The sequence below is a fragment of the Melanotaenia boesemani genome, chromosome 22 (genome assembly GCF_017639745.1).
Source record: "Melanotaenia boesemani isolate fMelBoe1 chromosome 22, fMelBoe1.pri, whole genome shotgun sequence".
NCBI lineage: Eukaryota > Metazoa > Chordata > Actinopteri > Atheriniformes > Melanotaeniidae > Melanotaenia > Melanotaenia boesemani.
The window spans coordinates 5,395,684-5,416,569 of NC_055703.1; the positions used below are offsets into that span (position 1 = coordinate 5,395,684).

At 43.2% G+C, this 20,886-nt stretch overlaps 1 protein-coding gene across 4 annotated transcripts in view; it reads left to right on the forward strand.

Annotated features, from left to right (window-relative positions):
- The window catches only part of LOC121634036 (adhesion G protein-coupled receptor F5-like), a 253,610-nt gene that overhangs the window by 210,383 nt on the left and 22,341 nt on the right, over positions 1-20,886 (forward strand). For 3 of the 4 annotated variants that reach the window (XM_041976431.1, XM_041976432.1, XM_041976434.1), the window contains exons 1-2: positions 16,794-16,878; positions 19,938-20,044. The exons of the other annotated variant lie outside the window; for it this stretch is intronic. In XM_041976431.1, coding sequence (XP_041832365.1) covers positions 19,943-20,044 — 102 coding nt within the window. In that variant the 5' untranslated portion in view covers positions 16,794-16,878; positions 19,938-19,942. Of the gene's footprint in view, positions 1-16,793; positions 16,879-19,937; positions 20,045-20,886 lie in introns of those variants that run through there. 4 annotated transcript variants of the gene reach the window in all.

Below are 20,886 nucleotides of genomic sequence, written 5' to 3' on the forward strand. Positions count from 1 at the left end.
ATAGAGCTGGACAGGATGCTCTCCACAGTACCTCTGTAGAAGGTCTGCATGATGGGGGCCGGGGCTCTAGCTCTTCTCAGCTTGCGGAGGAAGTAGAGGCGTTGATGGGCTTTCTTGGTCAGTGCTGTTGTGTTGTTGGTCCAGGAGAGGTCCTCTGAGATGTGTACACCCAAGAATTTAGTGCTGCTCACCCTCTCCACAGCAGCACCGTTTAAAAGTGTCACCAGAAAAGGTAATACAGCCGTGATTAATAAAGCGAGGGAAAAGGCATGGGTAACCAGCTGCTGACAGACTAAATGCGTAAGTTATACAAGTTTCATACCATTGTCAGTTGTTGTCATGTTGATTTCACTGTCCTGGTTTATTTCTGGTCTCCTCTTGTGTTATAAATCTGTTTACATAAAGCAGCTGAATTGTCTGTATAACATATGCATCATCATATTTTGTGAATATATTTTCGTGTGTGTGCATGCGTGCCCGCGCATGTGAGTGACATACAATCATTCTTCATTGTTACAGAAGCAAACTTACCAGCCAAAGCATACCTGCTGCAGGTGGAAATAAAGTAAAGAATATATTTCAGAGTGGGAGGTATCTTTGAAAAAATATATTTGTTCAAAACGTGTTGAGCTGTAAATAAGTTACACTGTAGCTACCAAGATAATGTCAGAGACCACTGCTACTGGTGGGGGTCCTCCCCCCGAAAACCGGTGGGGCTGGTAGAATGAGCTTTGAATTAAGCGTGCACCCTCTGCAGGGACATTAATATGAGGCCAACCCATGGTAACCAAAAAGGAACTCTTTCTCTAACTGTCTATATCTTTCTCCGTCTATCTCTTTAGGTTTCTCTTTTGCTATCTATCTTTATCTTTCTCTGTCTATCTCTTTAGATCAGGTTTCTCTTTCACTATCTCGCTTTATCTCTCCCTCTTTATTTGTCTGTTGCATTCTTTAAATACCCTCGGCCTGCATGGACGGGGCTCAGCTGATCCCAGTTTTACCTTTAGCCAACCAGAGGCAGTGGAGGTCGGGTGTTCGTGAAATTGGGGAGGGGGTTAATAAGGTATTTTTTAGTTTTAATGAATACCATGTCCTTTTTCATTTAATTTCATGTTCAGTACTTGTGTAGTTCCGTTTCTTTAGTTACAGGGGCGCTGACAGATTTATTGATTTATTCAAGACAGTCAAAGTAGTGATTGTGATGGAGTGGGATTTTCTCACTCAAATTTCCTCACTCCCACATTGCAACCCAAGGTGTGGCTCATTGGGCACTAATGACTGGGTGGAGTACAGCGCCTTTGTATCTGTGCAGGTGTGTCTTTCAGTATGCTCTCTATGCTGATGGTGTGACTGGGGTGGCCTAGTGCCCTAGTGCCAACATCACTTACCTGCAATACGTCGTGGTTCACTGGCTGTCCAGGCCATGTTGAAAGCCACATGCTATGCACTCGGTGGTGTACCGCTGGACCAGGTTGTGACTGAGTTTGGTTACAGGGCAGTTCATCAAGACATGCCGCAGTATTCCTGGTCTCTTTTCTCTCCCTCCCCATGGCAAGGGATGTACTGACACTGGAATTAGCACACCCTACGCTAACACGTGTGTGTGGATACCCTGCTGTTTTGTCTCCTCTTGGATTCCCACCCACTCCTTCAGTTCATTGGGGGTAGAGGGATAAACTATTGTGGCTGACAATTTCCTCACACACCCCAGCGCAAGGGATAAATTACAGACTGATCATTATGGCAGATGCTGCCCAGATTCTGTTAATATTTGATTCTTTTGGTTTTGTTGGGTCTAATTTTAATACTTGAACTGTTTTGCTGTATTGACACCTTTACCCCCACAAAGGAACAGAGATTTGAGACTCTCACACTGAAATGTTACAGCACCGTCCTTCCCAAAGTTTCAAAGTCCCTTGACACCGGGGTCCGAAAAGCCAACAAGATGTCCTCATCATTCGCCACTGACCAATGGCAGGAGAGACAGTCAGCGATGGAAACAGGTAGTCCACACCAGCTGTCCACCGATCCAGAACAGCTCTGTCCTCAGCAAACACTCTGAGGGGTCCTGGTAGTGACGCACGAACCTCCTCCACCAACCTGGTCAACAGTTTGCTGGACTTAATGTTGAGCATCCTGGACTATTGTGTAATAGAAATCCTTAGCAGATCACCAGGCTTCACACAGCCCCCTTCCCTTAGTCTGGATCTCAGGCTTTCGGAGTCCAGAGCCTGAGAAGTGATGAGGCTATTACCAACCAGATGCTCCTCCAGGACCCACATCCCCACCGTCAAAGACTCCTTCCGATGGAAGATAAAAACTTGCCTTGCCTGCAGGACAGACCTGTAGAAAGGAGTCAGACCAGGCAAATCTATGGACCCCGGTTGAAGCAGAAAAAGATGTTTATCGTATCCCCAGCCTCCGGCCTGCCTCAGCAGTACACAGGCAGTATCAGTCCATGGCAGTCCAGAATGGTACAGCAACCGCTGAGCCGTTTTCAACCTAAAGGCCTTGATACGAGATGCAATGTCCACCAGGCCCTGTCCTCCTTCCTGCACCGGCAGGTACAGTGCTGCTGCCCTCACCCAGTGCATCCCAGACCAGAAAAAATCAACGACAGCCTTCTGAAGGTTCTCCACCAGGCCCCTCGGTGGGGTCAGAACCATCAGCCGATGCCACAGGATCGAGGCCGCAAGGTTATTGACAATAAGGGCTCGCCCTCTGTAGGAAAGCTGAGGTAGCAGCCATTTCCACTTGGACAGTCTGGCACACACTCTGTCCACAACACCTTCCCAGTTCTGCTCCTGAAACTCCTCTTTACCCAAAAACACACCCAAGATCTTGAACCCCTGTCATCCACAACAAAGGTTCCCCAGTAAATTAGGAACACCCTGGTCCGCCCACAGCCCTACCTGTAAGGCCTCACTCTTCCCCTAATTAACTTTAGCTGAAGAGGCCTTCTGGTACAGCTCCAAACTACTGCTCAGCTGCTCTACAACTCTCTGATTCCGTACAAAAACTGTGATATCATCTGCGTAGGCAGACACAATCAGCGGAGGACGCTTAGGCATCCCTGGCAGCAGAAGACCTGACAGTCTGGCCCTTATCTTAGTTAAAAGAGGCTCAAGAACTATAGAGTGCAGTATTCCAGAGATGGGGCAGCCCTGTCTAATACCCCTCTGAAACTGCACTGGACAGCTCAAACCACCCCCTACTTTCAGGAGACAAAATGCCTCCTTATACAGCAGCCTCACCTGAGAAATAAACCCAACCCCAAAACCAAAAGCATGTAACGCAGAAATAAGAAAACCATGATCCACCCTATCAAAACCTTTTTCCTGATCCAAGGAAATGATGCCAATATTAATACCATAAATCTTACAAACGTCCAATAAGTCTTTCATCAGAAACAAATTATCCATTATGGATCAATCAGGTACACAGTACGATTGCTCTCTGTGAATGATGAACTCCAGCACCCTTTTTAGCCGGTTAGCCAGCACCTTGGAAAAAAGTTTGTAGTCTGTGCATAGCAAGGCCACCGGCCTCCAGTTCCTGAGCAAAGCCAAGTCCCCCTTCTTTGGTAAGAGAGAGAGAATTGCATGTCTGCTGGACACCGGCAATAGACCAAAGGCTGAACATTCCTACAACACCTCCCACAAGTCCATGCCAATACTCTTCCAAAAGTGCTTATAGAAATCCACCGGCAGCCCATCCAGCCCGGGAGCACGACCAGACGCCATCTGACCAACAGCAGCAGTAAGCTCCTCCAAGGAGACGGCAGCGTCAAGTGTGTCTCTGTCCACGAGGTTCAGCCGAGGCAGCCCCTTCAGCAGCTCGGCCACACACTGCTGGTCACAGGCCTCCTCCCTGAATAATTAAACCACAATAAATACGCTTGTCTGACCTCTATCATATAAAAAAGTGAATTCTAGATTAGTCCCTTTTGTTGCATAATAATTAACAATAATAATACATTTTATTATATAAATATATATTTGGTCACAAGAGTTAAGAAAATCCTTTAATTTCTGGAATAAATTTAGCCTGTCTGAGCTCAAAGTAGCAGCATAAATATTAAAGAAACAGAAATGGGTGCCGTGTATTTCTGCCATGACAACCAGAGCCCTACCAGCCACCAACTCCACTGTGGACGTAATGGTAATATCCAGCCCAGGAGAAAAGAGGCAGGCTACCCCAGCAGAGATGTTCGTGCCATGAGATAAAACACACTGCCCCTTCCACCAAAACTCCCAGTCCAGCTCATTACTTTTATAACTATGTGTTTCTTGTAGGAAAACCATGTTCAACCTTTTTCTGAGAAATCATCTCAGAAATAACTCTCTTCTGCTGATCCCACCCTCCATGCCCACCCTCACCTTACCCATACTAACAAGAGAGAGAATAAAAGAGCAAACAGTAAAGGAAAACATGAGGAGAAACACCCAGTGCAGTATCTTCACCATATCTTTATGTACTAGGCTTCAACCATCCAGAAACCCTTCTCAAGTTGAGTGTCTTCCTCAAACAAGTGACATGTTTCCTTAACCTAAAACATTTCTTCTCATCCAGTAAATCCAGCCCGACTACCTTCTGTAAGGTGTGCACACTTTTAATAAACTTCCCTACATCTGGAAAAAAGTCTGATACCTTAATGGATTTACCAAATGTTTAATCTAGAAACCCATCAATTTCCTCCAGCGTGTACAAATCTTCACCGTGCTGAGAATCTGCAACCAAAGCAGAGTCCGAGTCATCCTCCATCTTCTCCCCCTCATCTACAGTAGGCCCCTCTACACCCCGCTGCCCTCCATCCTGCTCATCCCCACCTGGCATACATTTAAGCAGCACAACCCCGGGTCTCTCTCCACAGCCCTCCCTGACTAGACTTGACACTCCTCCCGGACCCGACTCCACTTCGGCCCCGCCTACCTTCAGAGCTATCTCGTCGGGGACACCGGATAACCCGGTAACACCCACCTGATCCTGCCGTTCTCCAACCTGACTACCCGCCATTCCACTACACCCTTATCCCCCATCAGAAACGGACCCCGCAACGTCAGTCCCCCGTGGGCCGGTGTCAGCAGGTGTAGCAGCGGGACCATCCCGACCCTTCCCCAGTCCCTCGCTATCGGCTCCCGGCTCAGCAACACCACCAGCTTGCCTGTGAGGACAATTTATCCGTTTATGTCCCACAACACCACAGTCAAAGCACTTCATGCTCCCTCTTCATGCTTCACCTTGAAGGACACATCAAGCATCTGCGTCTGACAGCTCAGAAACATAAACACCTGCCTCCTGAAAGACTGCACGTGCTTAAGCTTCTCTCTCTTACAACCTAGCCCCACGGTCCTAAAATTGTTTGCCAGCTTCCCAAACCGCTGCAGCTCTTTCCCCAGAATGTCATTTGGGACAAACGGGGAAACACCCGACACGGTAACACAGGAGGCGGGCACCGCAAGCGAGGAAACCCTAAACACCGTCCACTGTAATGCCGCTCGCAATCAACCCCGCCACCATACTCTCCTCCTTTAAGAAAACCACCACACCTTTATTCATCCTAGAAACACAGGACAGGTTGGCATGACCCACACAATCCCCTACAGCAAGGAGAACCGTTTTCATCAGGACCGTCAGGTCAGGCTGAACCCGCATGCTGTGCTTCAAAGACAAGGACGACGTCTCAAAAGATGCCATCTCCGCCAAGACACACGGCCTGCTGGCCACCCACTGACCACAAACCCACTAGCAACCGTCACAAATAGTGTGTGTCAACCAGAAAATAAATACCAGGTAGAAAACCAAAAGGAGAGAGAAAAAAGAAATTCTCATTCAAACTCACCGCACACTCCACCACCACCAAAATCCCAGCATGCAACAGGAAAGAAAGAAAGAGAGAAAGAAAGAAAGAAAGAAAGAAAGAAAGAAAGAAAAGATGTAAATACAACAAACAAACAGGACAGAAAGGTGTCTCTTCCCTTTTCATCTTTGACTTTGGCGCCCTCTTGTGGTGAGATACTGACACTGGTTGTGCCCAGAAAGAATGAATTTGGCCTTCATCTTGTGGCTGAATTCTGTTAATGCTGCTGTTTTACAGAAATTCTTCTCATTACTACACAACAGAACACATGAAGAGGAAATATGATGAAGACACATGTCCTGTCTCAATGTGCTTTGAAGTATTTGGAGAAGACACTAAATTCTAACTGAACTGAACAGTTGAACAACTTTTCTTTCATTATTAAACCACATAATTAAACCACAATAAATACGCTTCTCTGACCTCTATCATACAAAAAAGTGAATTCTGGATTAGTCTCTTTTTTTGCATGATAATTAACAATAATAATACATTTTCCATCCATCCATCCATTTTCTTCCGCTTATCCGGAGTCGGGTTGCGGGGGCAGCTGCCTAAGCAGGGAAATCCAGACTTCCCTCTCCCCGACCACATTTACCAGCTCATCCGAAGGAATCCAGAGGCATTCCCAGGCCAGCCGAGAGATGTAGTCTGTCCAGCGTGTCCTGGGTCTGCCCCGGGGCCTCCTTCCGGTGGGACGTGCCCGGAACACCTCACCAGGGAGGCGTCCAGGAGGCATCCTAACCAGATGCCCGAGCCACCTCATCTGGCTCCTCTTGATGTGGAGGAGAAGCGACTCTACTCTGAGCCCCTCCCGGATCACCGAGCTTCTCACCCTATCTCTAAGGGAGAGCCCGGCCACCCTGCGGAGGAAACTCATTTCGGCCGCTTGTATTCAAGATCTCGTTCTTTTGGTCATTACCCACAGCTCATGACCATAGGTGAGGGTAGGAACGTAGATCGACCGGTAAATCGAGAGCTTTGCCTTTTGGCTCAGCTCTCTCTTCACCACGACAGACCGTTGCAGAGCCCGCATCACTGCGGACGCCGCACCGATCCGCCTTTCGATCTCCCGCTCCATCCTTCCCTCACTCGTGAACAAGACCCCGAGATATGTAAACTCCTCCACTTGGGGCAGGACCCTATTGCAGACCCGGAGAGAGCACTCCACCCTTTTCCGGCTGAGGACCATGGTCTCGGACTTGGAGGTGCTGATTCTCAGTCCAGCCGCTTCATACTCGGCTGAGAATCACTCCAGTGAGAGCTGAAGATCACGTCCCGATGAAGCCAACAGAACCAAGTCATCCGCAAAGAGCAGAGACCCAATCCTGAGGCCACCGAACCGGATCCCCTCCACACCTCGGCTGCGCCTAGTTATAAACAGAATCGGTGACAGAGGACAGTCCTGGCGGAGTCCAACCCACACTGGAAACGATTCTGATTTACTGCCGGCAATGCGGACCAAGCTCTGACACCGGTCGTACAGGGACCGGACAGCTCTTACAAGCGAGTCCGGCACTCCATACTCCCGGAGTACCCCCCACAGGAGTCCCCGGGGAACACGGTCAAATGCCTTCTCCAAATCCACAAAACACATGTAGATTGGTTGGGCAAACTCCCATGCCCCCTCAAAGACCCCAAAGAGGGTGTAGAGCTGGTCCACTGTTCCACGACCGGGACGAAAACCACACTGCTCCTCCTCAATCCGAGGTTTGACAATCCGACGGACCCTCCTCTGCAGCACCCCGGAATAGACCTTACCAGGGAGGCTGAGGAGTGTGATCCCCCTGTAGTTGGAGCACACCCTCCGGTCCCCCTTTTTGAAGAGGGGGACCACCACCCCAGTCTGCCAGTCCATGGGGACTGTCCCCGATGTCCACGTGATGCTGCAGAGGCTTGTCAACCAAGACAATCCTACAGCATCCAGAGCCTTAAGGAACTCCGGGCGGACCTCATCCACCCCCGGGGCCTTGCCACCAAGGAGATTTTTAACCACCTCAGCGACCTCAGCCCCAGAGATAGGCGAGCCAGCACCAGCTACCCCAGACTCTGCTTCCTCATCGGAAGACATGTTGGTGGGATTGAGGAGGTCTTCGAAGTATTCCCTCCACCGCCTCACAACATCTCGAGTCGAGGTCAGCAGCCCCCCATCCCCACTGTACACAGTGTTGACGGAGCACTGCTTTCCCCTCCTGAGCCGCCGGATGGTGGACCAGAATCTCCTCGAAGCCGTCCGGAAGTCATTCTCCATGGCCTCTCCAAACTCCTCCCACGCCCGAGCTTTTGCCTTAGCAATCGCCGAAGCCATGCTCCGCTTAGCCCACCGATACCCATCAGCTGCCTCTGGAGTCCCACAGGCCAAAAAGGCCCGATAGGACTCCTTCTTCAGCTTGATGGCATCCCTTACTGCCGGTGTCCACCAACGAGTTCGGGGTTTACTGCCACGACAGGCACCGACGACCTTACGGCCACACCTGCGGCTGGCCGCCTCGACAATAGAGGCACGGAACACAGCCCATTCAGACTCAATGTCCCCCGCCTCACCCGGGACATGGTTGAAGCTCTGCTGGAGTTGAAACTCTTTCTGACAGGGGACTCCGCCAGATGTTCCCAGCAGACCCTCACAACACGCTTGGGCCTGCCAGGCCTGACCGGCATCCTCCCCCACCATCTGAGCCAACTCACCACCAGGTGGTGATCAGTTGACAGCTCCGCCCCTCTCTTCACCCGAGTGTCCAGGACATGTGGCCGCAAGTCCGATGACACGACTACAAAGTCAATCATCGAACTGCGGCCTAGAGTGTCCTGGTGCCAAGTGCACATGTGGACACTCTTATGTCTCAACAAGGTGTTCGTTTTGGACAATCCATGACGAGCACAGAAGTCCAACAACAAAACACCACTCGGATTCAGATCAGGGGGGCCGTTCCTCCCAATCACGCCCCTCCAGGTCTCGCTGTCATTGCCAACGTGAGCATTGAAGTCCCCCAGCAGAACGAGGGAGTCCCCAGAAGGAGTGCATAGGCACAAACAACAGTCAGGACCCATTCCCCCACCCGAAGGCGGAGGGAGGCTACCCTTTCGTCCACCGGGGTAAACCCCAACGTACAGGCGCTAAGTTGGGGGGCAATGAGCAGGCCTACACCTGCTAGGCGCCTCTCACCACCAATAATACATTTTATTTTATAAATATATATTTGTAAATATTAAATAATATTTATTTCCGGTTGGTTGTTCATGTAGTAGATGATCACTTTGTAGAGCACTAGTTTTTTACGTCTTCGGTGTTCTTTACCTGCTTTATTCTTTCCATACTACCAAGTTTTATGCCCATGTGCCGATACTGTTTATCTTTGACAGATTTTTTGTTTTTAGCGCATCCTGCTGTGATAAGAGATCCATTGTTTTTCTCCTCTCCCACCAGAAATGCTGGGAAACTGTTTAGTGTGGCGTTCAAAACTTCTTACAGCCATCTAACAGAGTTTATGTGAACATGCTGCCGATGTGTATTTAAAATCTGTATTCTGGTTAGTTCAGACTGCCACAAAGATCAGGACGGTGTATCTGTTATGTCTGATAAAAAATTGCAAAAAAATTGCAAAAAAATTTCAGTCTTATTTCAGCACTTTTCATAATAACAGCAGCACAAAGTGCTTTATATAATAACAGCAATAATTAGCATTAAGTTCCTGGGCTTCCACATTTCCTCTGACCTCTCCTGGACTGTGAACACTTCACAGCTGGTGAAGAAGGCCCAACAACGGCTTTTCTTTCTCAGGAAATTGAACAGCACAGCATAGGACAAAAGGAACGAAGCCGGGGAGGTGAGGACAGCCAACTAACCAGCCAAAGCATACCTGCTGCAGGTGGAAATAAAGTAAAGAATATATTTCAGAGTGGGAGGTATCTTTGAAAAAATATATTTGTTGGACACGTGTTGAGCTGTAACTATGTTACACTGTAGCTACCAAGATAATGTCAGAAGCCACTGCTACTGGTGGGGGTCCTCCCCCCGAAAACCGGTGGGGCTGGTAGAATAAGCTTTGAATTAAGCGTGAGCCCTCTGCAGGGACATTAATATGAGGCCAACCCATGGTAACCAAAAAGGAACTCTTTCTCTATCTATCTATATCTTTCTTCGTCTATCTCTTTAGATCAGGTTTCTCTTTCACTTTCTCGCTCTATCTCTCCCTCTTTCTTTGTCTGTTGCATTCTTTAAATACCCTCAGCCTGCACGGACAGGGCTCAGCTGATCCCAGTTTTACGTTTAGCCAACCAGAGGCAGTGGAGGTCGGGTGTTCGTGAAATTGGGGAGGGGGTTAATAAGGTATCTGACAGATTTATTGATTTATTCAAGACAGTCAAAGTAGTGATTGTGATGGAGTGGGATTTTCTCACTCAAATTTCCTCACTCCCACATTGCAACCCAAGGTGTGGCTCATTGGGCACTAATGACTGGGTGGAGTACAGCGCCTTTGTATCTGTGCAGGTGTGTCTTTCAGTATGCTCTCTATGCTGATGGTGTGACTGGGGTGGCCTAGTGCCCTAGTGCCAACATCACTTACCTGCAATATGTTGCGGTCCACTGGCTGTCCAGGCCATGTTGAAAGCCACATGCTATGCACTTGGTGGTGTACCGCTGGGCCAGGTTGTGACTGAGTTTGGTTACAGGGCAGTTCATCAAGACATGCCACAGTATTCCTGGTCTCTTCTCTCTCCCTCCCCATAGGAAGGGATGTACTGACACTGGAATTAGCACACCCTATGCTAACACGTGTGTGTGGATACCCTGCTGTTTTGTCTCCTCTTGGATTCCCACCCACTCCTTCAGTTCATAGGGGGCAGAGGGATAAACTATTGTGGCTGACGCAGAGTACGACGCAGACTTGAGGCCGGAGTGTCTAGAAGTGATGCAATGCTTATGAAGCACGCAAGATGTGGAGTTTTCTAAAATTTATTTTATGTTTATATTCACAATGCTTTTTTACTGTTGTCCCAATTTCCATCAAGACAATCTTTATTTCCTGCAATTCCTTGGCCTTGGCTCTTTATTAACGTTGATTGTGTCCCTCTTCCTCAGAGGACTCGGCTACTGTGGTGCTGTGTGGAGTCTCGGCCTCACCCTCTACAACCACAGCTGCAGCACTGCCCACCCAACTGGAACACCCAGGAAATAGAAAGAAATTGTTACATCCTTCACTGCATCACATTACTGTATGTAACAATAATAATCCGGACCACAACTTAAGTGTTTATTACCACTGCACAACTTCCATAGCAGTTAGCTGATAATACAACAGCATGAAGGATTCCTCACAAAACAATAGGAGCTCTCACTACAGGTTTCCTAATGGCAAAAAATAAATTACACCTCCTCCCGTCTTACGATATATGGGCCAGAGAAATAACAAAACAGTTCAACAAAACTATTCAGTTCCTAACATTCTCAGGACAACAAACAAATTGGCATTAAACACTAGTTAACTTTTTTTTTTAACTTTTTTTGATACCATTCTATGTTGGGGGTAAGGCTAGGCTACCTCAGTCTCTGACTATACCCAGGGAATTGTTCTTGCTGGGTTGATAAGTCCATCCGAAAGATCTCTTGGAGAATCAAAGGCACTTGTGGTGTCTGTAAGAACTGATCTAAGAGTCTTTACCAAATGTTGTCAGTAGTTAGAACTGTAAAAAAACTGGTCCAGTTTGTGCAATAACAGTTGCAGGAGCCCATTTAGGCTCACCTTTGTATCTTTTGGCCAACACAGATTCTCCTGAGGTAAAGACTGTCTTTGGACTTCTGATCTGTTTCCCTTGCTGCTTCTGAACAGTATATTTAACTGTGGGTGGTATAAGGACATCAAAAGCAGTGTGCAGATCTCTTTTGAACATCAGGATTGCTGGAGATGTCTCCATGGTTGCATGTGGACTGTTGTGGTCATTAAGCAGAAAACGGTGAAGTCTCTGATGTAGTTTTCCTTCTCCTTGCAAGGCTTTGAGCGCATTTTTCAATGTTTGAAAAAACCTTTCTGCAAGGCCATTGGTTGCAGGATGGTACGGAGCTGATTTGCTATGTTACACTCCATTAGTTTGCAGAAATGCAGCCATGTTTTATGAAACAAGCTGAGGTCTGTTGTCAGAGACTAGCTGTACAGGAGATCCAAAGCAGCTGAATATTTCTAACATCTCTGTTGTCTTCTCTGTAGTAGTTGATTTCATGATAGCCATTTCAGGCCACAACAAGAAGCATTCTGTCCTCAAATGGACCAGTAAAGTCAATATGCACACGATGCCATGGCTCCTGTGGAAACTCCCACAGATGGAGAGGTGCTGATGGTGGATTGTTTTGAACTTTGTGACGAGATGAACAGCGTTTGGCCAGCTCTTCATTCTGTTTGTGTTTGGCCACCATAAGTAGCTTCTCACCATCTCTTTCATTCTCACTATGCCACTGTGCCCTACATGCAGTTGCTGTGACCGTTTTGTTCTGAGTGACTGTGGAATAATCACCCTCCAACCCCAAAGCAACCATCCTCACTGAATCAACAGTTCTGATTGGCTACCAAGGAAAGAGTTCAAGCTGATCGCATCTCCAGCTGGTTGGCCTTTGACAAGAGTGTCCATGACAGAAGACAATACAGGGTAATTTCTGGTCTCGCTGTAGTACAAAATGTCCACAGTGTTTGACTCTGGTTGTGTAACAGGGAGTGCTAATCTGGAAAAGCCATCAGCATTGCATTGAGAGTCTGACTTTTAATACTTGTTATAAGACTGTGATAAGAATGCTCGACAACAGTGATGTCGATCTCTGTAATCAAGATGGTATGCTGGTATACGGCCCAAGGATGGTTTTTTTCCTCATTCCTCATTCCAAATACAATACCCAGAGCCTCTCGTTCCAGTTGAGCATAGGTAGACTATGCTTTGTTCAGAGTATGTTAGTATGTGAGAAATTACTGCTCTAACTCCATAAGTAGAGACGTCACAGGCCAGTTGGATCAGCAGTAATGGACTGAAATGTGTCAGAACCTCTGTTGTCAACCCCTCTTTTGCTTGTTTGAAAAGCATCTTGACAGTCAGTTGTTCACCTCCACACTTTTTCCTCGTGCCAGGTTGGGAATAAAATGACCATAATAGTTCAACAGCCCCAAGAAGAACTTCAGCTGACTGATTTTGGTTCAGTGATGCCCTGCAGCAACACGCCTGAGCCAAATGACAGCTTGTTGTCAATTTCTGCTCCTCCTCTTATAAGAGGCTTGTGCAGACTTAAAACTGCTGAGTTCCACATTTAAAACTGCTGGGTTAAAATCACCCAGTTTGGGTTGTTCTGCAACCCAGCTGCTGGATTAGATATGGACCAGCCCAGCCATGGGTTATTCTTACCCAGCATGGTTAGGTTATGGGTTTGATATGGAAGCCCATTTCCGTCACTCTGATGAAAAAAAAAAACATAGTATCTCATAATTATGACTTAAGTATCTCATAATAATGAGATACTATCTCATTATTATGAGATAGTATTTCATTATTATGAGATACTATCTCATAATTATGACTTAGTATCTCATAATTATGAGATACTATCTCATTATTATGAGATACTATCTCATAATAATGAGATAGTTAAGTCATAATTATGAGATACTATCTCATTATTATGAGATACTATCTCATAATAATGAGATACTTAAGTCATAATTATGAGATACTATCTCATTATTATGAGATACTATCTCATAATAATGAGATAGTTAAGTCATAATTATGAGATACTATCTCATTATTATGAGATACTATCTCATAATAATGAGATACTTAAGTCATAATTACGAGATAGTATCTCATTATTATGAGATACTATCTCATAATAAGTAATTCACCGTTACACTTTAACCGTTTTCCTTTTCTCCGTGTACTGTTAGCTTGTTCCGTGTCTCCTTCGAGTTTTCTACCCGCCGTTATTACCGGAAGTTGTTACCGGAAGGCACAGTGCCGACCGGAAGTAGTAAGCGATCTTCAAAATAAAGCTGATTATAATCATAAGCTTCAACTAAGCGATCTGTATATAGAACACATGAATTACATTTTCTTATGATAAACCCAAATCATGAACTGTATTTTATACCTCAGTCCAAAAGATGCGATAAAAAAATAGCTTAATTAACTTTCTTAAACTTCAACCTTTTTAACCATGCAGGCTGCCACCTTGTGGCCAAAAAATTAGCAAAGCAAAAGTGGTTTGCTACAGAGATGCTATCTCATGATTATGTTACGACCCCTTCTTCTTTTGTGGCTTTGTTAATTATGTTTGTGTGCAGGTGCAGCTGGAGTATTCGGCGGGGCGTAGCTATATAAGACCCGCCTACAATCGGCCTGGTAGCTTCTTTCTTTGCTCCGCTCCCAGGCCGGACCTGCGCCGTTGCACCTCGTTATTGTGTTTGGTTTAGTTCTACATCATACAACACTGCACTCATTATATTTGTACACACAACCAAGCACGCCCTGACATTACTGATATTGCAGACAATCACACTTCATGATTATATTATTTTGTCTTAAGTTTTGGTTTAATAAATAATTATAATTGGTTTTCTTGGTTGTTCGGCGTTGTTTTGTTATAACCGTAAGGCTGGTTGTAACAATTATGACTTAACTATCTCATTATTATGAGATAGTATCTCATAATAATGAGATACTATCTCATAATTATGACTTAAGTATCTCATTATTATGAGATAGTATCTCATAATTATGAGATACTAAGTCATAATTATGAGATAGTATCTCATAATAATGAAATACTATCTCATAATAATGAGATAGTATCTCATTATTATGAGATACTTAAGTCATAATTATGAGATACTATGTTTTTTTTTTTCATCAGAGTGACGGATATGGGCTTCCATAGTTTGACCCAACATGTTGGGTTGTTTTCTACCCAAACAATGGGTTAAAATTACCCAGTTAAATCGTTAAAGCCACCAATAAGTAGATTAAAAAGAAAACCCAAAATTTGGGTTATTACACTACTAGAAGTTGGGTGAAAATGACCCAATAAATTTTATCCCAAGTATGCATTTATAAATGGCAAATAATAGTAAAACACATCATGTTTCAGTCTTTTATTGAAAAAAGGGTCAATCATCTTAATTTGTAAAAAATGTGCAAAAGTACAATGTGTGAAACTAAACTTATAAAGGCAGATGATTGTTCAAGTTAATTATTTCATATCTGGTTTTATGTAGCTGATATACAAGACAAAATGTTCTAAAACACCAATCAACTGCACTCAAGAAAGATGAATGTTCATTTATTACCAGATATACTTCGGTGGCTCAGCACTCCTCTGCCAGCATAAAGAACATGGATCATCTTCTGTTGCATCAGATACTCCACCATGATTTGTTCCAATATGATAAGCATAAAAAAACAAGAACAAAAGAGAGCATAACAAATCTTGAAGCTAACTATCACTTTGGATTAGGACGTCATACTTCCATCAACTCACAAGCTGGACTTCAGCAGGAGCCTTGCAAATTTCCAGACCTGTGGGTAGCTAAATTCTTTTTCCAACTTTGTTGGACGCAGCTGGGAAGAGCACTGGCAGCCACTGTAAAGTCATGTCTCCTTAGCTGTAAAATTTAAAATATTTCTCAAACTTCATACAAATGTACATAAAGTGTAATGTAAAGTATAAGACCAAAACAATGCAATCTAAAACGTAAACTCCTACAAGGTCTGTACATCATACACATGAAGGCCCAACAGGGTGTCTTGTGTACCTGCAGCATCTATTTCAGCTTATTTTATCTGTAGGGATGAAAACATTTAATAAACTTGCTTCACTCACCTTTCCCCTCAGTTGCTTCTTCACCAATGGAGACATTTTGGACCTTCAGCAGCATGTTGGCCAGCTCACTTTCCTGTTGGTCACGTCCTGGTTGGAGAACATCCCGAGCTGTATCACAGGATAACACGTTTGTTATGTTCAGTTTGGTTTTTTGTCAGACTGTTACTGTCTCTGTTTCTTACCCTACATCCTTAGATGTTCACGATACATGCTTGAATCTTCCTATGGTTAAATAAAGGAAAGGTGCTTTTCCCCCCCTAAATGAAGTTGGTGACTTTCAAGAAAAAAAAGGCTGGTAGGCTAAAGGTAACATGCTGTCTTCCTAAAGAATTTTAAACATAGCTGCTGTTAGCTAGCTAAAGCTAACAGTTAAAAAGATGTTCATTTTGTGTGAGCAAATATCTCGTCTAAAATGAACTAAAGTCAATTCCATTGCCAGCTTACGTGGTCATATAGATAGATTTTACTATCTTACCATTTCTTATTTCATGTTGGAGCAGCAATCCAGTCTGGTCTGTTTAGGTTGTTGTTAAAGATGGCGGACTGAAGAGAAAAATGACAAGGCTCTTCAGTTTCCAACCCAACACTCTAGGTGTGTCCCAATTCAGGATCTGCACACTGGGTCAGAATGTTTGACCCAACGTGTCCTGGGTTTTTATAGCACAGACATTCCAGTTTGCTGCTCTTATATTAGTCCCTTTTTTTAATACCTTGAGCTACTGGTGCTGTAAAACCAGCTACAACACAGCCATTAAGATGCAGCACATGACACAGGATCCAGCAGCAGCGAGCCTGCAGACTGAGCAGGCACAGCTCTCAGGGTGGAGGATCCCAATGTGAACTTTAAGGTCTAAACTTTAAGCAACAACTGAAAATAAAAATCAATTATTTACCAATTATTGTTTTTATTCTAGGCTAATAACATAACATATAAATATGCTTATAAAGAAAAACCTAATCAGTGAAACTGATCTACTACACAATGAACTCTGCAGGAATCATTAAACTCAACCTGTTAGACGAGTGCATGACTCAAGCAAAGGGGGAGGTTCAGTGAAAACAAATGGGCTTTCTCATTCGCATGAACATTAGTATGTACTCCAGAAGAGCAGTAAATGACAATGACCTCCTAACAAGAGCCTGTTTGGAAGCTAGAAGACAAAGTGAGGTAAATGTACCTTTTTTACTCTTATAAGACTGGTTTTAACTCTCAGGTCAAGTTTAAAACATGCATTCCAAAAAATGATGATCTTTGTAATTCTCCCCTTCTTTATATGTTCCTGTATTTAATGAATATGTAGAAAAAAAGAAAAGTTCTAATTGTTTAATTCTGATTTGATTTATTATTTATGTGCAAATGAAGATATGCTTATTAGTGAGATTTTTCCTGAGGAGCTCAAGCATTAAAGATTCTTCTAATTCAAAAACAAATAACAGTAAAGAGTCATGGATTGTGTTAACTTGTAAATAACTTTTTTAAATAGATAATATTGAAGAGGAATATTGAGATTTTTAAAAACAAATTAGTAGTTTAAATAAGTTGCAAAGAATGTTTAAATAGGATGTATAAAGAATTTGCATGAAATTACTTTCCCTTTCTGCTTTGTTGTCTGTCTGACGCCAACAAATATGAACTTACGTCTGAGTCCCTGAGTTCTGAGAACCAACCGGAAAAAGAACAAAGCCAACAAAGAGTTAATCTTTCAAAAAGGGTTTACTCAAGCAACTTTTAAATATACAATATCTGCACACTATTTGCATTTAAAACTTTTTCCAAATTTCTGTGAAGTACATTTTGGCACAAATCCTGTTACTTCTAACCAGGTTGTAATTAACTAGAAGGGTGAAAAAATTTAATAGTTTTGTGTTCAAAAAGGCTTCTACACAGACAAATGGTGTGCATGGATTGCCTGGTACACACAGACAAAACTAGATTTATACACAGACTGGTTCACATGTGCTGAGGGGTTTTGATACTTAATGGTTCAGAGGGTCTCACAGTTTTGTGTGTAGATGGGACGTTTACGTGCTGATGGAGAGCTGGATCATTGCAATCTTATTTTTATTCCTTTATTATTAAGATTTGTTAAACATCTGAAGAATGCATGTTTAAAGTTCCAGCATGAAAAAGACCAACAGAGCGTGTTAAAATTCTTAATTCTTGTTGTTTTCACATTAGGAGATAGTGTCGCTTGAACTGTTGGAACAGAGCCAAACTGTAAGCCGTGTTCCAGTAAACTGCTCCACAAACCGGTGCTGTCAGTTGTAAGGAATGCAATCACTGTTTTGTGCAGACTTTTTCCTGAAAGGCCTTTTGTTGCGACACTTTGTTGCTCTCCAACGTCATTAAGCTGAGTCTCTGACATAAGAGTTGGGTTTCACATGAAAACAAAAACCTTGCAACCTTCACACCCTGGCATGGGAAACTTAGTGTTACATCAGTATGAAGTACAGATACTACACTGTCCCGCCTGCTGTCCAGAGTTGCCACATACTGTAAAACATAGATACATAGATACAAAAGTAAAACCCATATATATATATATATATATATATATATATATATATATATATATATATATATATATATATATAATTTCTAATCAGATGTTTGATCAGAAGTTTTGATTGACATGGTTCTGCAATGAATTAATTTTATTTTTATAAAAAATAGGGACAGCACACATTAATAAACTCTGACATGTAAATGTGTCAGATTTTAGTCATTGGCTATTTTCCATCTCTTGTCTCTTGGCAGGTTTATGTCATTTGCAACAATAAAAAAGGAAAACATAAATACATAAAATTACACAATGTAAATTTTCTCCCCACTATTGCGCATTCTCCATTATTGTATACTTTATACAGGTAAAATAAATAAATAAAAATTATGAAGTAATCATTATAGTTTATACCTACACAGTTACATTTTCTGCATAATTACACAGACCTAAAGAAAAAATTCAGGTTCCTCTTGAATACAGACAGACTGGAACTTTCTCTGTCTGAAGATGGTGAACTATTCCAAAACAACAGGCTCCCAACACAAAGCGTGTTTGTATTTTCTGAACCACACAGTCGACTCTACTGACTGCTCTTGTAGTATGTGTGGAATGGACTGTAGTTTACTGCCTATTGTACTAGTTAAATAGTGGCTTAATCTGGTATTCTACAGCAGAAAAAGAACTACAAAGGAGTTTCATTATTTTAATTGCTAAAGATATGGTTTTAATTATTTAGAACAAAAAATAACATAAGTATATTGTTAAAGATGAGGAAGATTTATGCAATTAACAGTTATATAAGGCTTTTTCTTTCTTTCTTTTTTTATGCGGTGAAACCGTTTTTACATCTTAATTGCTAGTTGGTTTTCTAATGTTGTTCTACACAGTTTTATCCCAGTCTAAGTAAGAAAGTTTTTACTTTTGTTAATGTTTCTCTATTTTTTCTCCAACTTTTAGTCTTGTCATTAGTGAAGGCAGTACTGTAAATGTCACAAGTGTAATTTGAACAGATTGATTTTATATAGTCAGGTTTTAAAAGATGGCTTCAATATTGTACAATAATCTACCAAATCATTTAATGTTGCTGAAATAAACATTTTATAAATAAAATAAATAAAGCCTGGTGAAATAGCATTATATGATGCCAACAGAGTGACAACAGGTTTATCTGAGTAGGCTGGACCACCTTTTAAGAAACATAAAAACAGGAATAGAAAAAAACAAATAGAAAAATATAAACAGATTTCCAATGTGAGTTGCATGTGCCCCGCGACCCTGAATTGTAATAAGTGGTTTAGAAAATAAATGAATGAGTTTCAAGTGTTTGTGCAGCTCACCAACATCTATAATTAATCTAAATGAAAATCCCATTGAGGACCACTTGGAATGTAGATGTAGCATCACAGCTATCAGTGACTGAACCCTGGTTAGTTTTCAGTTAGAAAGTCCAGAGACAGAGGTATGCCAATGGAATGAACTCAAACAGGAATGGCAAGAGCAACTCATCATACCACTAACCAGGAAGTTAGAATTTCTTTTATCTTTAACTTCTTGGTTGCATTTTCAACATAAACATTGAACCAACACAGTCTTACATAACACCTTCAGTATCAACACTGTTTTTTTTTGTTATTGTACTCTGTACACAGTGTACACTGCACACCTACAATAGTAAATGCGTCATCTAATGTTTTTTATGATGTTTACTCTATTCTCTCTGTAGTCCAGATGGCATTACCAAAGGCAGTGCAGTTTGCTGTTATCATCCTGGTTGTTTGCTACAGTCTGGAGAAGCAGGGATGCAGACAGTCTCTGACGGCCTTCTTTGAGGTAAAAATGAGAATTTAAATTTCATGACATGATTTTGACATTTTTTCCCCATGTTTAATAAACAAAAATGTCATTCCTGATGATCTAAACAAGTTACAAGTGCTTCTGCATAAAATAGTTAGAACCATGAAACCACTGCCATTCGGGCAAATTTGACCAGACTGTGGTGATCAGTGGCAGTCACTTTGTGACATCAGCTCAAGAACACCTGCCAGCTGTGTTGACAGGAAGCAGCTTTGTAGCAGACAGTTTCTAAGTTTCATATAAGATTTACAGATGAACGGTTGTGGTTATGCAGATTGAACTCTCCGGGTTGGAGTTCTTTTCATGGTTCACTTCAGTTCCCGTACGTATTTTCTGTCTTGAAACAACAATTGCATCCAGTATGGTTCTATGTCTTTATTAGCATGTAGAAGAAAATGAAGAAATTATTTGATCAGCCTCTCATCAACTTGATCCATTGGGTGTCGTTTTTAAAAATGGCTACTACTCAAATTCAGTGAGAAGATCCAGAAATCCAACAATGCGTAATCCCAAACTGACCAATCACAAGGGAGTACTTCAGGGTAGCCGTCTGCGTGGCAGGTGTGCACGTCAGGGGCCTCATTTATCAAACTGTGCATAGCAAAGCAGACTACAGGTGGCGTATGTAGGGGGAAAGGAAATGTCGCGCACAAAAACTTTCAGATCTATAAAAGTGTGCGCAAGCACGTCCCACACCTGTTTCTGTTCATAAATCGGAATCAACCCTAAAGTGGGCGCACATGAGGGAGGCATCTTCCCCCGCCCTTGTGGTGGCCATAAAAGGTATAATAAATATTCATCATATAATTTCCATGATG